This window comes from Hyla sarda, chromosome 12 (genome assembly GCF_029499605.1).
Source record: "Hyla sarda isolate aHylSar1 chromosome 12, aHylSar1.hap1, whole genome shotgun sequence".
NCBI classification, from domain to species: Eukaryota; Metazoa; Chordata; class Amphibia; order Anura; family Hylidae; genus Hyla; species Hyla sarda.
Genome location: NC_079200.1, coordinates 60913095 through 60925324, shown reverse-complemented (window position 1 = coordinate 60925324; position 12230 = coordinate 60913095). Strand labels below are relative to the sequence as shown.

Genomic DNA, 12230 nt, shown 5'->3' with positions numbered 1-12230 from the left:
GCATGCTGGGAGTTGTAGTTTTGCAACATCTGGAGGTCCGCAGGTTGAAGACCACTGCTCTAGACAGTATGCCCTCAGCTCCTGAGCTCCCCTAGTGGTGGCAAGTAGCAGCCAGGGTTATAGCTTAAATTAAGGACAAAGAGACTGTTTGCTGCCAGAGATCTATAAATGTCAATTGAAAGTATATGACCCCCACCCGGTGACCTGCGGTGTTCCTCCACATAGCGCAGTCCTGGTCCTGAACAATCTGTATCTCTCAGTGTTTTCACATCTTACTCCCGGGTTATATTTAGCTCTGAGAACGCAATTTGGAGACCGCTAATTGGAAGAAGATGAGGAGATCTCTACTGAGCATCATTTCTAGCCAGGAATTTTAACTTCAGAGCGCAAATCCCTTGGGTGTTCAGGCCCATATCTCCCGACCCTTCATCGCTTCTCATAGAATAGTTTATACTTTATATTTAACTTCTCGGGTTGAAACCTCTCCCCACTTTCCTCGGTACTACCCCACAGAATATGACATTGCCCCTTTTATATATATAGCCATGTCATCACTTCTCTCTTGACTCTGTGCTTGACTCTGTGCTGCTGTGGATCAAGCTTTTGTCTCTATTCCCCCTTTTCTATGACCCTTTGATCCTTATTAAAGGGGTTATCCAGGAAAAAACTTTATATAAATATATATATATATATATATATATATATATATATATATATATCAACTGGCTCCATAAAGTTAAACAGATTTGTAAATTACTTCTATTAAAAAATCTTCATCCTTTCAGTACTTATGAGCTTCTGAAGTTGAATTGTTCTTTTGTGTCCAAGTGCTCTCTGATGACTCGTGTCTCGGGAACCGCCCAGTTTAGAAGCAAATCCCCAGAGCAAACCTTTTCTAAACTGGGCGGTTCCCGAGACACGTGTCATCAGAGAGCACTTAGACAGAAAAGAACAACTCAACTTCAGAAGTTCATAAGTACTGAAAGGATTGAGATTTTTTAATAGAAGTAATTTACAAATCTGTTTAACCTTCTGGAGCCAGTTGATATATAAAAAAAATTTTTTTCCTGGATAACCCCTTTAAGGGCACTCTAAGTCCTTAAATGCTCTGTACTGCTGTGAGCTATGATCCATCTGCTATGTTAGGCTGCATTCACATCACGATTTCTCCAATTTCTCCATCCGACCTGAGTACACGATTTTTATAACTTAAAATTGTATATGAAGTTGGATCCATTGACCTCCATTAAAAAATCGGATCCATTTCACACATACGATTTGATCCGCATCCGATTTCACACGATTTTTGTTCAGGTCTGAAATCGTGGTCAACCCTGATTTCAGACCCGAACAAAAATCGTGTGAAATCGGATGCGGATCAAATCAGATGTGTGTAATGGATCCGGTTTTTTAATGGAGGTCAATGGATCCGACTTTATATACGATTTTAAGTTATAAAAAATCGTTTACTCAAGTCGGATGGAGAAATCATGATGTGAACGCAGCCTAACTCTCAATCTTGGTTTCCATACCCCTCCTGACTTCCTAATACTATCTCTGTCACATGCAGCTCCATCCTCCTCATGATTAGGCAAGTCATTACCTCCCAAAAGATCAACATACTACACCCCTGAAATACTCTGTGCTGCTGTGGGCTATAATCCTTTTGCTATGTTACTTTCCATCTGTGACCTCCCACTGGTCTCGATTCCATTCCTCAAATCATGATACGGTCCTTGTCATTTACAGCCTTGTATGCACTATCCTCATCACAAGCGGGTTCCAACAGATCCATATTAAAACAGTTTTAAGCCCCTTAGAATTTAATGGTTCAAATTTAATGTTTTGTTTTTGCATAGTTGTCATATTTTTTTTTTTTTTTTTTTTACTTATATCAGCAACATCACCATCACAGCAAAAAAAAAATTGTTAATCATTAAACAAAAACAAAAAAAAAACATCAAAACAAATACAGATGAATAACAGAAAATGTATAATAAAATAAAGAACAAAAACTGATCCAATATGGAACCAAAATTGGAAAATAAAAATATAAGAAAGAAAATGGTATTACACATTCATATTTGATCCATATTTTTACACGGAATTATGAATGAGGCCTTAGTCTGTAACTTCCGACTTGTGTCTGTTACTAACCTTATAGACACTGGACCTGTCATGTGCAGTCACATCTCACGCTGTAAATTAATAAAATGGTCATTGAATCTCACAAGATCAATACACTTCTCTCCTGAAATACACTGTGCTTCTGGGAGGAAACCTTACTCATTCCACTCACTATCTATATATATAAAACTCAATGTGTGTGTATGTATGTATGTATGTATGTATGTGTATGTATTTGTGTGTATGTATGTGTGTATGTATGTATGTATGTATGTGAATGTATGTATGTGTATGTATGTATGTATGTGTGTACGTGTTTATGTGTGTATGTTCCAGCATCACGTCCAAACGGCTAAAGATATTAACATGAAACTTGGCACACATGTTACTTATATGTCAGCAACAAACATAGGATAGTTGATTTAACCCTTACTCACCCCCATTTGCCAGGGGCGGGGTTTATGTTTAAAGTCCCATACAAGTCAATGGGAAATATATGTTACTGCATAACTTCCAAACGGCTGGAGATATTTCGATAATACTTGGTCACATGTTACTTATATGTCCACTTAAAATATAGGATAGTTGATTTAACCCTTAACTACCCCCATTTGTGAGGGTTGGGGTTTTTGTTTAAAGTCCCATGCAAATCAATGGGAAATGTATGTTCCCACATAACTTCAGAACGGCTGGAGATATTCCAATAACTGGTACACATATTACGGGTCGGGATAGGAGGTCAACATAGGAGGTCGGGATAGGAGGACGGGATAGGAGGACTGGATAGGAGGTCGAGATAGGAGGTCGAGATAGGACGAGATAGGAGCACTGGATAGGAGGTCGAGATAGGAGGACGGGATAGGAGGTCGGGATAGTAGGTCGAGATAGGAGGACGGGATAGGAGGTCGAGATATCAGGACGGGATAGGAGGTCGGGATAGGAGGACGGGATAGGAGGACGGGATAGGAGGACGGGATAGGAGGACGGGATAGGAGGACGGGACAGGAGGACGGGACAGAAGAACAGGATAGGAGGACGGGAAAGGAGATCGAGATAGGAGGACGGGAAAGGAGGTCGAGATAGGAGGATGGGAAAGGAGGTCGAGATATGAGGACGGGATAGGAGGACGGGATAGGAGGACGGGATAGAAGGTCGGGATAGGAGGTCGGGATATGATGACGGGATAGGAGGTCGGGATATGATAACAATATATGAGGACGGGATATGAAGTCAAAAGCTTCCTCCTTTGTTTATTTTCTCCCCAACAAGGATTAGGAAGGAAAAACCGGGCAACGCCGGCTACTCAGCTAGTATATCTATATATATAAAACTCAACGTGTGTGTGTGTATGTATGTTTCACAAAACCTTCCAAACGGCTAAAGATATTAACATGAAAATTGGCACACATGTTACTTATATGTCAACAACAAACATAGGATAGGTGATTTAACCCTTACTCACCCCCATTTGCCAGGGGTAGGGTTTATGTTTAAAGTCCTATACAAATCTATGGGAAATATATGTCACTGCATAACTTCCAAACGGCTGGAGATATTTCGATAATACTTGGTCACATGTTACTTATATGTCCACTTAAAATATAGAATAGTTAATTTAACCCTTAACTACCCCCATTTGTGAGGGTCGGGTTTTTTGTTTAAAGTCCCATGCAAATCAATGGGAAATGTATGTTCCTACATAACTTCCGTACCGCTGGAGATATTTCAATACCTAGTACACATATTACGGGTCGGGATAGGAGGTCGGGATAGGAGGTTGGGATAGGAGGTCGAGATAGGAGAACGGGATATGAGGATGGGATAGGAGGTCGGGATAGGAGGTCGAGATATGAGGACGGGATAGGAGGTCAGGATAGGAGGTCGGGATAGGAGGACGGGATAGGAGGACGGGATAGGAGGACGGGATAGGAGGTCGGGATAGGAGGTCGGGATAGGAGGACGGGATAGGAGGACGGGATTCTTTACTTTAAGAGCAGTGAGACTGTGGAATTCTCTGCCTGAAGAGGTCATGGTGAACTCTGTAAAATAATTCAAAAAGGGTCTGGATGGATTTAGGGAGAATAATAACATTGCTGATTATGTATACTAGATTTATAGGGACAGAACGTTGATCCAGGGATTTATTCTGATGCCATATTTGGAGTCTGGAAGGAATTTTTACCTCTAGTATGAGGGTTTTTTGCCTTCCTCTGGATCAACTCAACTCAATAGGGGCTCATTAGGGTTATATGTAGAACTTGATGGACTTTTTTCAACCTTATGAACTATGTTACTATGTTACTATATCTTTACACTGCTGCCCTGTCCTCAATGGAAAAGTCATTGCCATTAACAACGTCCTCAACTGGCATACTCAGTACTGCTGAGAAAACTACTACTCATCCCACTGTGTGAGTGACATTCTCTAGTACATGGCTCATATAAATGCACTGTAGCCCTGTTATTACTGTTGACAGGTCACTGCCTCCAACAAGATCAGCATAATCCTTTCCTGAAATACTCTGTGCTTCTGGGTGACTGCTCATTCCATTCCATGTAATGGGCAAACATTCACTTTTCTCAATTTCTCTGCTCATTCTTCCACCTTGCCCTTGGATTAGCACATTCCTCTCCTGAAAAATTCTGTGCTGCTGGGAAGAACTCTACATTGTCCTCTATGTAAGATCATCACATATCTCTGCTGTAGATTATTATTTATGCTATTATTTTACGTCTCCAGCTGTGGAGTCATCCATTCATAATATCCCTTTAACAGATGGTTAATGCAGTCTCCTGTAATGTTCCGGATATAAGGCGGTGGATTCTCTTCCTGCCTTAGCCCCGTGATGTCCACTGAGAGCTGTTAACATGCTGGTTTTGAGAAGAGCAATTACCCTTGTAATGACAGGTCCCTTCTGGTCCCTTTCGCAATGACTGCCATATGCAGAGGAAACACGACATAGTTAGTCTTTCTGTGTTTGCCTGTCATCATCCCTTTGGTTCTTCTTGGGCACCAATGCACACCATTTATAGTACTGTGTCTTATGTGCCAAAAGGGCTTCAGCACTGGTGGAGACTCCTGGTAGACACTTGGGAAGAGGAAATGTTGAATTGCACCATGTATTAATTTGCAACATTTGCTTCTATTACCTAGCTTCCAAAAGGGACTGCATTGAGCGTTTTGGAGCACAGACTCTCCAGCGGATCACCAAAGACGATGACGTTATATGCGCCACAGAGTATTCCCGAATTGTGCCATTGGAGAACGGAGAGGTAAGTGCCTTTACTGATCTCGCCTTTAGCTTTTAACCACCAAGTTTGTTGTCTATTTCTTATTGTCTTTTCTATTCTTCTGGTTCTAGATTGTAGTTCCCTTGGTGACCAAGCGTCCAGGAGCCATGAACTTCTCCTACTCCCCTCTACTCAGAAACTTCACCAAAGCAACCAACATTCGGTTCAGGTTCTTAAGGACTAACACTCTACTGGGGCACCTAATGGGCATAGCACAGGGGGATCCCACTGTAACCAGAAGGGTGAGTAACAAGTCTGAGAAATGGGCAATAGGGCCACATTCATGGATATTTGTTAATACAGTCATCGGATCCAGCTGGGGGAATGTAAAAACCAGGCGCTCCCTTACCCCGGATCCGGTGACTGTATTAACAGTGGTGTGAATGACTCTTAAAGTCCTTATAGGGCTTTGTTATACCATATATTTGTAGAGAGCAGATAACTTTATGCATCAGTTCCTATAAGCTTTTCGATGTCGTCTTAAAGGAGTTCTCTGCTTTGGAAAATCTGTACTTGTTAACCTATTAAAAATTCAAAATTAATCAATCCCCTTAAGAGCCATAGGCTTAACCATATTATCAGTGTAACCAAAAACAGGCAGAATGTCCATACTTGCACCAGAATTTGCCTTATGTGACAATGCAAAGTGCAATCCTAAAGTTCAGGCACGTATAGATGTTACAATGCTTGTGCAATATGATGACCACAAAGAGGCAAAAAGTTAAAAAAACATTTATTTTTTACAGTACTTTTACAGCATCAAAGATATCAGCATCGGAGGACGCTGTGTCTGCAATGGGCATGCTGAAGTTTGCAATGCCAAGGATCCTGCAAACCCTTACAGGTAAAGATGTATAAAAAAGCTGCAGGGGCATGGATTGTGTGCACATTCACATCCATGAAGCAGCCAATATGGCCATAATGCCTCCAGGATCTATATAAGCATGCCCTGCCTGTATCATGTGCTATATGTGTATGTAAACTATACTGATACTAGCAAGCAGATTTCCTGAGATCAGAATCCATGGGCTGGATTTGTACATACAAGATTCACCATGACTTGGTGATGGCCCCAGAACCAACATTTTTAGCGGGTTCCTCTAAATTTAGCATTTTGTGCTTATGTTGTCGGCTGCTTTATGGATCTATATCTACATTGCCAGCTGAAGGTTCATTGAGTTATGTTCTCCCTGACAGCTGAGGCTGAGCTGATGCACTGGGGTTATCTGTATCTGCCCCTCTTGTCAGCAACATCTTCTTGCCTCTAGCAGCTTTCTTGACATGATCCAACAATTCCAGACGGCTTCTGATCAGAGGCCCTGTTTTTACCTTCGAGGATCACATATGCCCCTACCAGCCATTGTATGATTTTTATGACAGGTTGAATACAGTGAGGTTTAGTCGGTCTCTTATTTTTGCTGGGGGAGTTGCGAACCTCTTGGGAGGTACAGGGGCCGGTACCAGTAATTTATTGCATTGACAGATGTTACCTGATGGATGTGTACTGTACTTTTCAGCTGCAAGGCCGATGTTTATGATGTGTGCTTGTAAAAATAACTTGTTGCAACTGTATTGCATTCTTTAAAAAAAAAAAAAAAAAAATGAATAAATGTTTATTAGCTTTACCCTGGGCAATCTCTACCATCAGTACCTACTTCACCCTATAGTAAATTAACTTGCCTTTTTCTTGGCCTTTGCTCCTTTCTCTAACCCGGTATGATCCTGTCATGTACATTCTCCTTCATTCAGCAAGGTGTTGGCTCTGTATGTTCTCCTACAAATGTTCTTGCTTTTCAGCTATACCCCAAATATCCATGCCCTTCTTACCTATTCAAACATTTGTGCCCTTCCTCTTTATCCAAGACTGTTCTCGCCCTTCCTCTTCACCCAGAAATGTCCTTGTCCTTGCAGTTTATGTTCTCTACTTCTTCACTTAACAAGCAGTTTGCCATTCTTCTTCACTCAGAGATCTCCTTGTCCTTTCTCTTTGCAAAAAAAATATTCCTCTCCCTCATAAACCTGAAATGTCTTTGCCCTTCCTTGTTATCCTAAAAATCCCTTGGCATTTTTTTCTTTATCTAGAAGTCTCCTTGGTGTTCATATTCACCAAAAAAATTTGTCTTGCAGTTTATTGTTGAAAAACCTCCTTGCAATTCTTCTGTACCAGTGATCTTTATCTTCCTGCTCCTACTCTCCAGAGACTTTTGTACTGTGTCCTTGTTCTACCTTCAGTTACCTTTGTCCATCCCTCCTTCCCTTCTGCGACCTTCATGTGCCCTTCATCTTCTGAGACCTTCACCTTGCTCCTTTTCCTCTTCAGTGACCTTCACTTTGCCCTTTCCCCTTCAGTGACCTTCACCTTGCTCTTTTTCCCTTCTGATGCATTCACTTTGCCCTTTCCCCCTTCAGTGACCTTCACCTTGCTCTTTTTCCCTTCCAGTGACCTTCACGTTGCCCTTTCCCCTTCAGTGACCTTCACCTTGCTCTTTTTCCCTTCTGAGACCTTCACTTTGCCTTTTCCCCTTCAGTGACCTTCACCTTGCCCTTTCCCCTTCAGTGACCTTCACTTTGCCCTTTCCCCTTCAGTGACCTTCACTTTGCCCTTTCCCCTTCAGTGACCTTCAACTTGGTCTTTTTCCCTTCCAGTGACCTTCACCTTGCCCTGCTCCTCTCCAATGATCTTCCTCTTTCTCCATCAATGTGCCTGACCTTCTCCTTCCTCTTGCAATGACTTTATTCTGCACAATCTTCTCTTAACCTTTCTTATTCTTCATGCTATGTTCAAGTTATTTTCTATCTATTTTCAGAGTTCGATGCTCCTTGGTGGCTAATGGTATATTATTCCCTAAACTTTCACAAGAAGAGCTTTATGTTCTTCTTTAACACTTTTCTCTTTTTCTCTTCGAAGGCTTTATTGTTCTTGTCAGCATAATACTTGCGGACCCTCATGTGACACCTGCTGTCCTGGCTACCACCAGCTTCCTTGGAAACCGGCAACTATGGATAGTCCCAATGAATGTGAACGTAAGTGCTAACTGACCTCCTCACTTCATCCCCCATCAGTGTTTTCTGAGGAGGTCTTCCAAGAATAATAAGTTATGTGGATAAAGCTGTCTCCTGAGGCGATCACACAGGTTTTTTTATGGTCTGTCTTTGAATTGGACAACATCTGTTTTTAAATACTGTGTACTTGGACTTTTTAGCAGCTCCTATAGATGTCAGAGTTTAGTTCAGACCTGCTCAAATAATTCCAGCAAGCCAAATGTCAGTTAATGTCTCTGTTCACTTCCTTGGTTCAAACCCCTACTGGCTGGAATGGAATAATACTTGTTTACATTCAGAGATTGGAAAACCATTAAAGGTTAGCTCCCACCTCCCTTTTCCCTCTCTGTCCCTGCCTATTTCCCATCTATCTCTAACCCCCTCCCTGCCTTTACATTTTTTTTTTTTTACTATATAAAAAATGCAGTTTTGTCTGCCTGGTAGTGTGCTCACTACCAGGTAGACTTCCCCAGCAGGCGCAACGTCACTGATGCCTGCTGGGGCCGACACTTCCGCCCTTAGTTCATATATACAGGGTGCCTCCAGCTGTTTCACCACTACAACTCCCAGCTAGCCCTGACATCTATTGGCTGTCAGGGCATGCTGGGAGTTGTAGTGGGGAAAAAACTTGAGGCACCCTGTGTTAAAAACAATACATGGCCGTGGCACAACCCGAACCCCGCCCGGACGCCCCCCCCCCTAAACCCCGCTACCCGAACCCCCCCGCCGCGCAACCCGCTCCTCCTCCGTCCCCCAGACATACCAGGACAGTGCAGTGACGGGGCCGGCGTGAAAAGTAAGTGCAGGACAGCAGCAACAGGATGCCAGGAGGCGGGGCCGGTGTGCGAGGCCAGGGAGCAGGGGAGCCAATGCGCGCTTCTTCTGTTCTTAGCGCTCGCTCCCGCCTGTCTGATGCGCAGGATGAATGAATTAGGACCGATGCCCGGCCTGCATCGATCTGAATTCAGGTGTGACGTCATGCCAGGCTGCAGCCGGCCACTAGGAGGGAGACCCCTAGTGGCCGGTTTTCAAACATAAAATACACTGTGTTAATAAAAAAAAAATTTTTTTAAACTATATTAGAGATATGTTGTATTACATACGTACTACAACATATCAAAAATAAAAGTTGGTGACAGTGCCCATTTAAAAAATGTTGCTCAAGCCTGCCATAGCACATTTTTTAGGGTAGTTTTACAGCCTTAAGCATGCTTTAAACCAACAAGCATTTCCATTCACTGACAGCAATAGGAGATACCTTTTGAAGCTGTGTTCAAGTGCAGTATTTTGGTCCACAGTATTTTAAGGCGAAAAAAAGAGCCATACACTTTAAAAAAGTTGACCATAATTTCTAAGGATAGGTTTGCGGTCAGTTTTGTAAGATTTGTGAGACTTATTGTTTAGTCAAAGTGTTTCTTACCTTGCAGCCTGTAATTGTAATGGACATGCCTACGACTGCTACTATGATCCAGAGGTTGAGAGAGTCCGGGCAAGCATGAACCGGCAGGGCCAGTACATAGGTGGAGGTGTCTGCTTGGACTGTCAGGTAGGTCTGATGATGTGTTATCTGTATATGTCATCACTGTACTGTAATAATCCTTGCATCATGGTTATATGAGATACTTTCCCGTTGTTAAATTGTTTAGCACAATACCGATGGTGTCAATTGTGAGCGCTGCCGTCCAGGATACTACAAATCACCAGATCATCCTACCCACTCACCACACACTTGTCAAAGTAAGTACAACTGGCCTAGATCTGCATGTGAAACAAGAGACACCTGGCCCTGCTCTCAAGGACTACATCTGTGTGCTGCCGTCAGTTAGTGTAGTGCTCAATTCACTTAAAGGGGTACTCCGCCCCTGGCATCTTATCCCCTATCCAAAGGATAGGGGATAAGATGTTAGATCGCCGCGGTCACGCTGCTGGCGACCCCGGGGATAGCCGCTGCGGCACCCCGCTATCATTACTGCACAGAGCGAGTTCGCTCTGTGCGTAATGACGGGCGATACAGGGGCCGGAGCAACGTGACGCCACGGCTCCGCCCCTCATGACATCACGGCCCGTACCCTTAATGCAAGTCAATGGCAGGGGGCGTGACGACCGCCTCGCCCCCTTCCCATAGACTCGTATTGACGGGGGCGGGCCATGACATCACGAGGGGCGGAGCCGTGACTTAACGATGCTCCGGCCCCTGTATTGCCCGTCATTACATGCAGAGCGATCTCGCTCTGCGCAGTAATGATAGCGGGGTGCTACAGCAGCGATCCCCGGGGTCCCCAGCAGCGGGACGCCGGCGATCTGAAATCTTATCCCCTATCCTTTGGATAGGGGATAAGATGTCTAGGGGCGTAGTACCCCGTTAAGCAGGATATATGGTGGTGGTCACGCTATAAGAGTACAGTTATAAATTGTTTCCAAAAGAGAGCGAAATAAAGAAGCGGTTCACTCACCAATCCAATGCTGTGCTGTTTATTCGGTATAGTAGTTACATTGGCAACATACGGTCAGATGGAGCGGAAGGGCAAGAGGTGTAGCAGAGCCCCGTCCGAAGCAACGGCACCGTTTCATGCCCTCTGGGCGTTTCTTCAGGCCCGGAATTGACCAGTCAATTCCTGGTCTGAAGAAACGCCCAGTGGGCGTGAAACGGCGCCGTCGCTTTGGACGGGGCTCTGCTACACCTCTTGCCCTGCCGCTCCATCTGACTGTATGTTGCCAATGTAACTACTATACCGAATAAACAGCACAGCATTGGATTTATTTCGCTCTCCTTTGGAAACTAGATCTGCATGTATTCCCATATGATGCTATATAAACTAGTAACTGTGGGCCCTAGCCAGCCATCTTTGTACCCAGCTGGCACTGTAAAGACCACACCTAATTTCCTCTCCATTGACTTCTGCAGCTTTATATTAAAGGAGGTTCTTATCAGGTCAAGGCGATTCTCATGGGTTCAGCAGCTCCCCATGAATGGAACCGCAAGACTCCTGATCAGTAGCATACATTGAATAAATATTTAAAAATGAGCCCGCTAAAATGGAATCTAATGTCCCCCACCCCCTCCCCACCTAGGACCGAAAGGTCTAGTGTTTATTTCCGCTTGCTTTCCCTGATCCATTCGGTCAATACCCCCCTTAATTGCTGACAATGCAGTTCCCTGGAGAAAGGAGTTCTGCACAGTCTCTTTCTAGAAAAAGGAATCGGAACAACAAGGAAGGGGCCCTTTCTCTCCAAGGAAGCCAGGCACATGGAGAGCAACAGACATTCTCCTGGGAGCCCGCCGGTGAAAGTTGTTTCACAGCTTGATCACACAATCTTTGTACTTTTTATCCAACTATAATATATGGTTGCTCAAAGTTGTTATCTTTTTTGCAACTCTTTTTCTCTGGCTAATAGAAAACTATGCCCCTTTCTCCTTAAGGAAGCTAGTATGAGACAAGTCCTATAATGTAGGCCCAATCTATAGAGCTGGACATGGAAAATACTCTGAATTCACTTGGTGTCTTACATTGTGTTTCCTTGCAGGTTGTGCCTGTGACTCTGAATTTATGAGTGGAACATGTGAGGACCTTACCGGAAGATGTTACTGCAAACCCAACTATACAGGCGCAGACTGCAGATCGTGTGCAGAAGGATATATGGATTTCCCCCAGTGTTATCGTAAGTCTGACTCTAGCCATACATCCTGGATATCGGTCAGGTGAATTCTCTGCCAGCCAACAGCTCTCTCTTGATCCCACCATATACAGTGGTCCCTCAACATACGATGG

The 12230-nt window shown here is 43.7% G+C and overlaps 1 protein-coding gene across 4 annotated transcripts in view; it reads left to right on the top strand.

The window, feature by feature from the left end:
• The window catches only part of LAMA5 (laminin subunit alpha 5), a 145956-nt gene that overhangs the window by 58511 nt on the left and 75215 nt on the right, over window positions 1–12230 (top strand). For all 4 annotated transcript variants that reach the window (XM_056547604.1, XM_056547605.1, XM_056547607.1 and 1 more), the window contains 7 exons: window positions 5282–5400; window positions 5490–5660; window positions 6165–6262; window positions 8327–8442; window positions 9888–10006; window positions 10107–10197; window positions 11986–12120. In XM_056547604.1, coding sequence (XP_056403579.1) covers window positions 5282–5400; window positions 5490–5660; window positions 6165–6262; window positions 8327–8442; window positions 9888–10006; window positions 10107–10197; window positions 11986–12120 — 849 coding nt within the window. The remainder of the gene's footprint in view (window positions 1–5281; window positions 5401–5489; window positions 5661–6164; window positions 6263–8326; window positions 8443–9887; window positions 10007–10106; window positions 10198–11985; window positions 12121–12230) is intronic.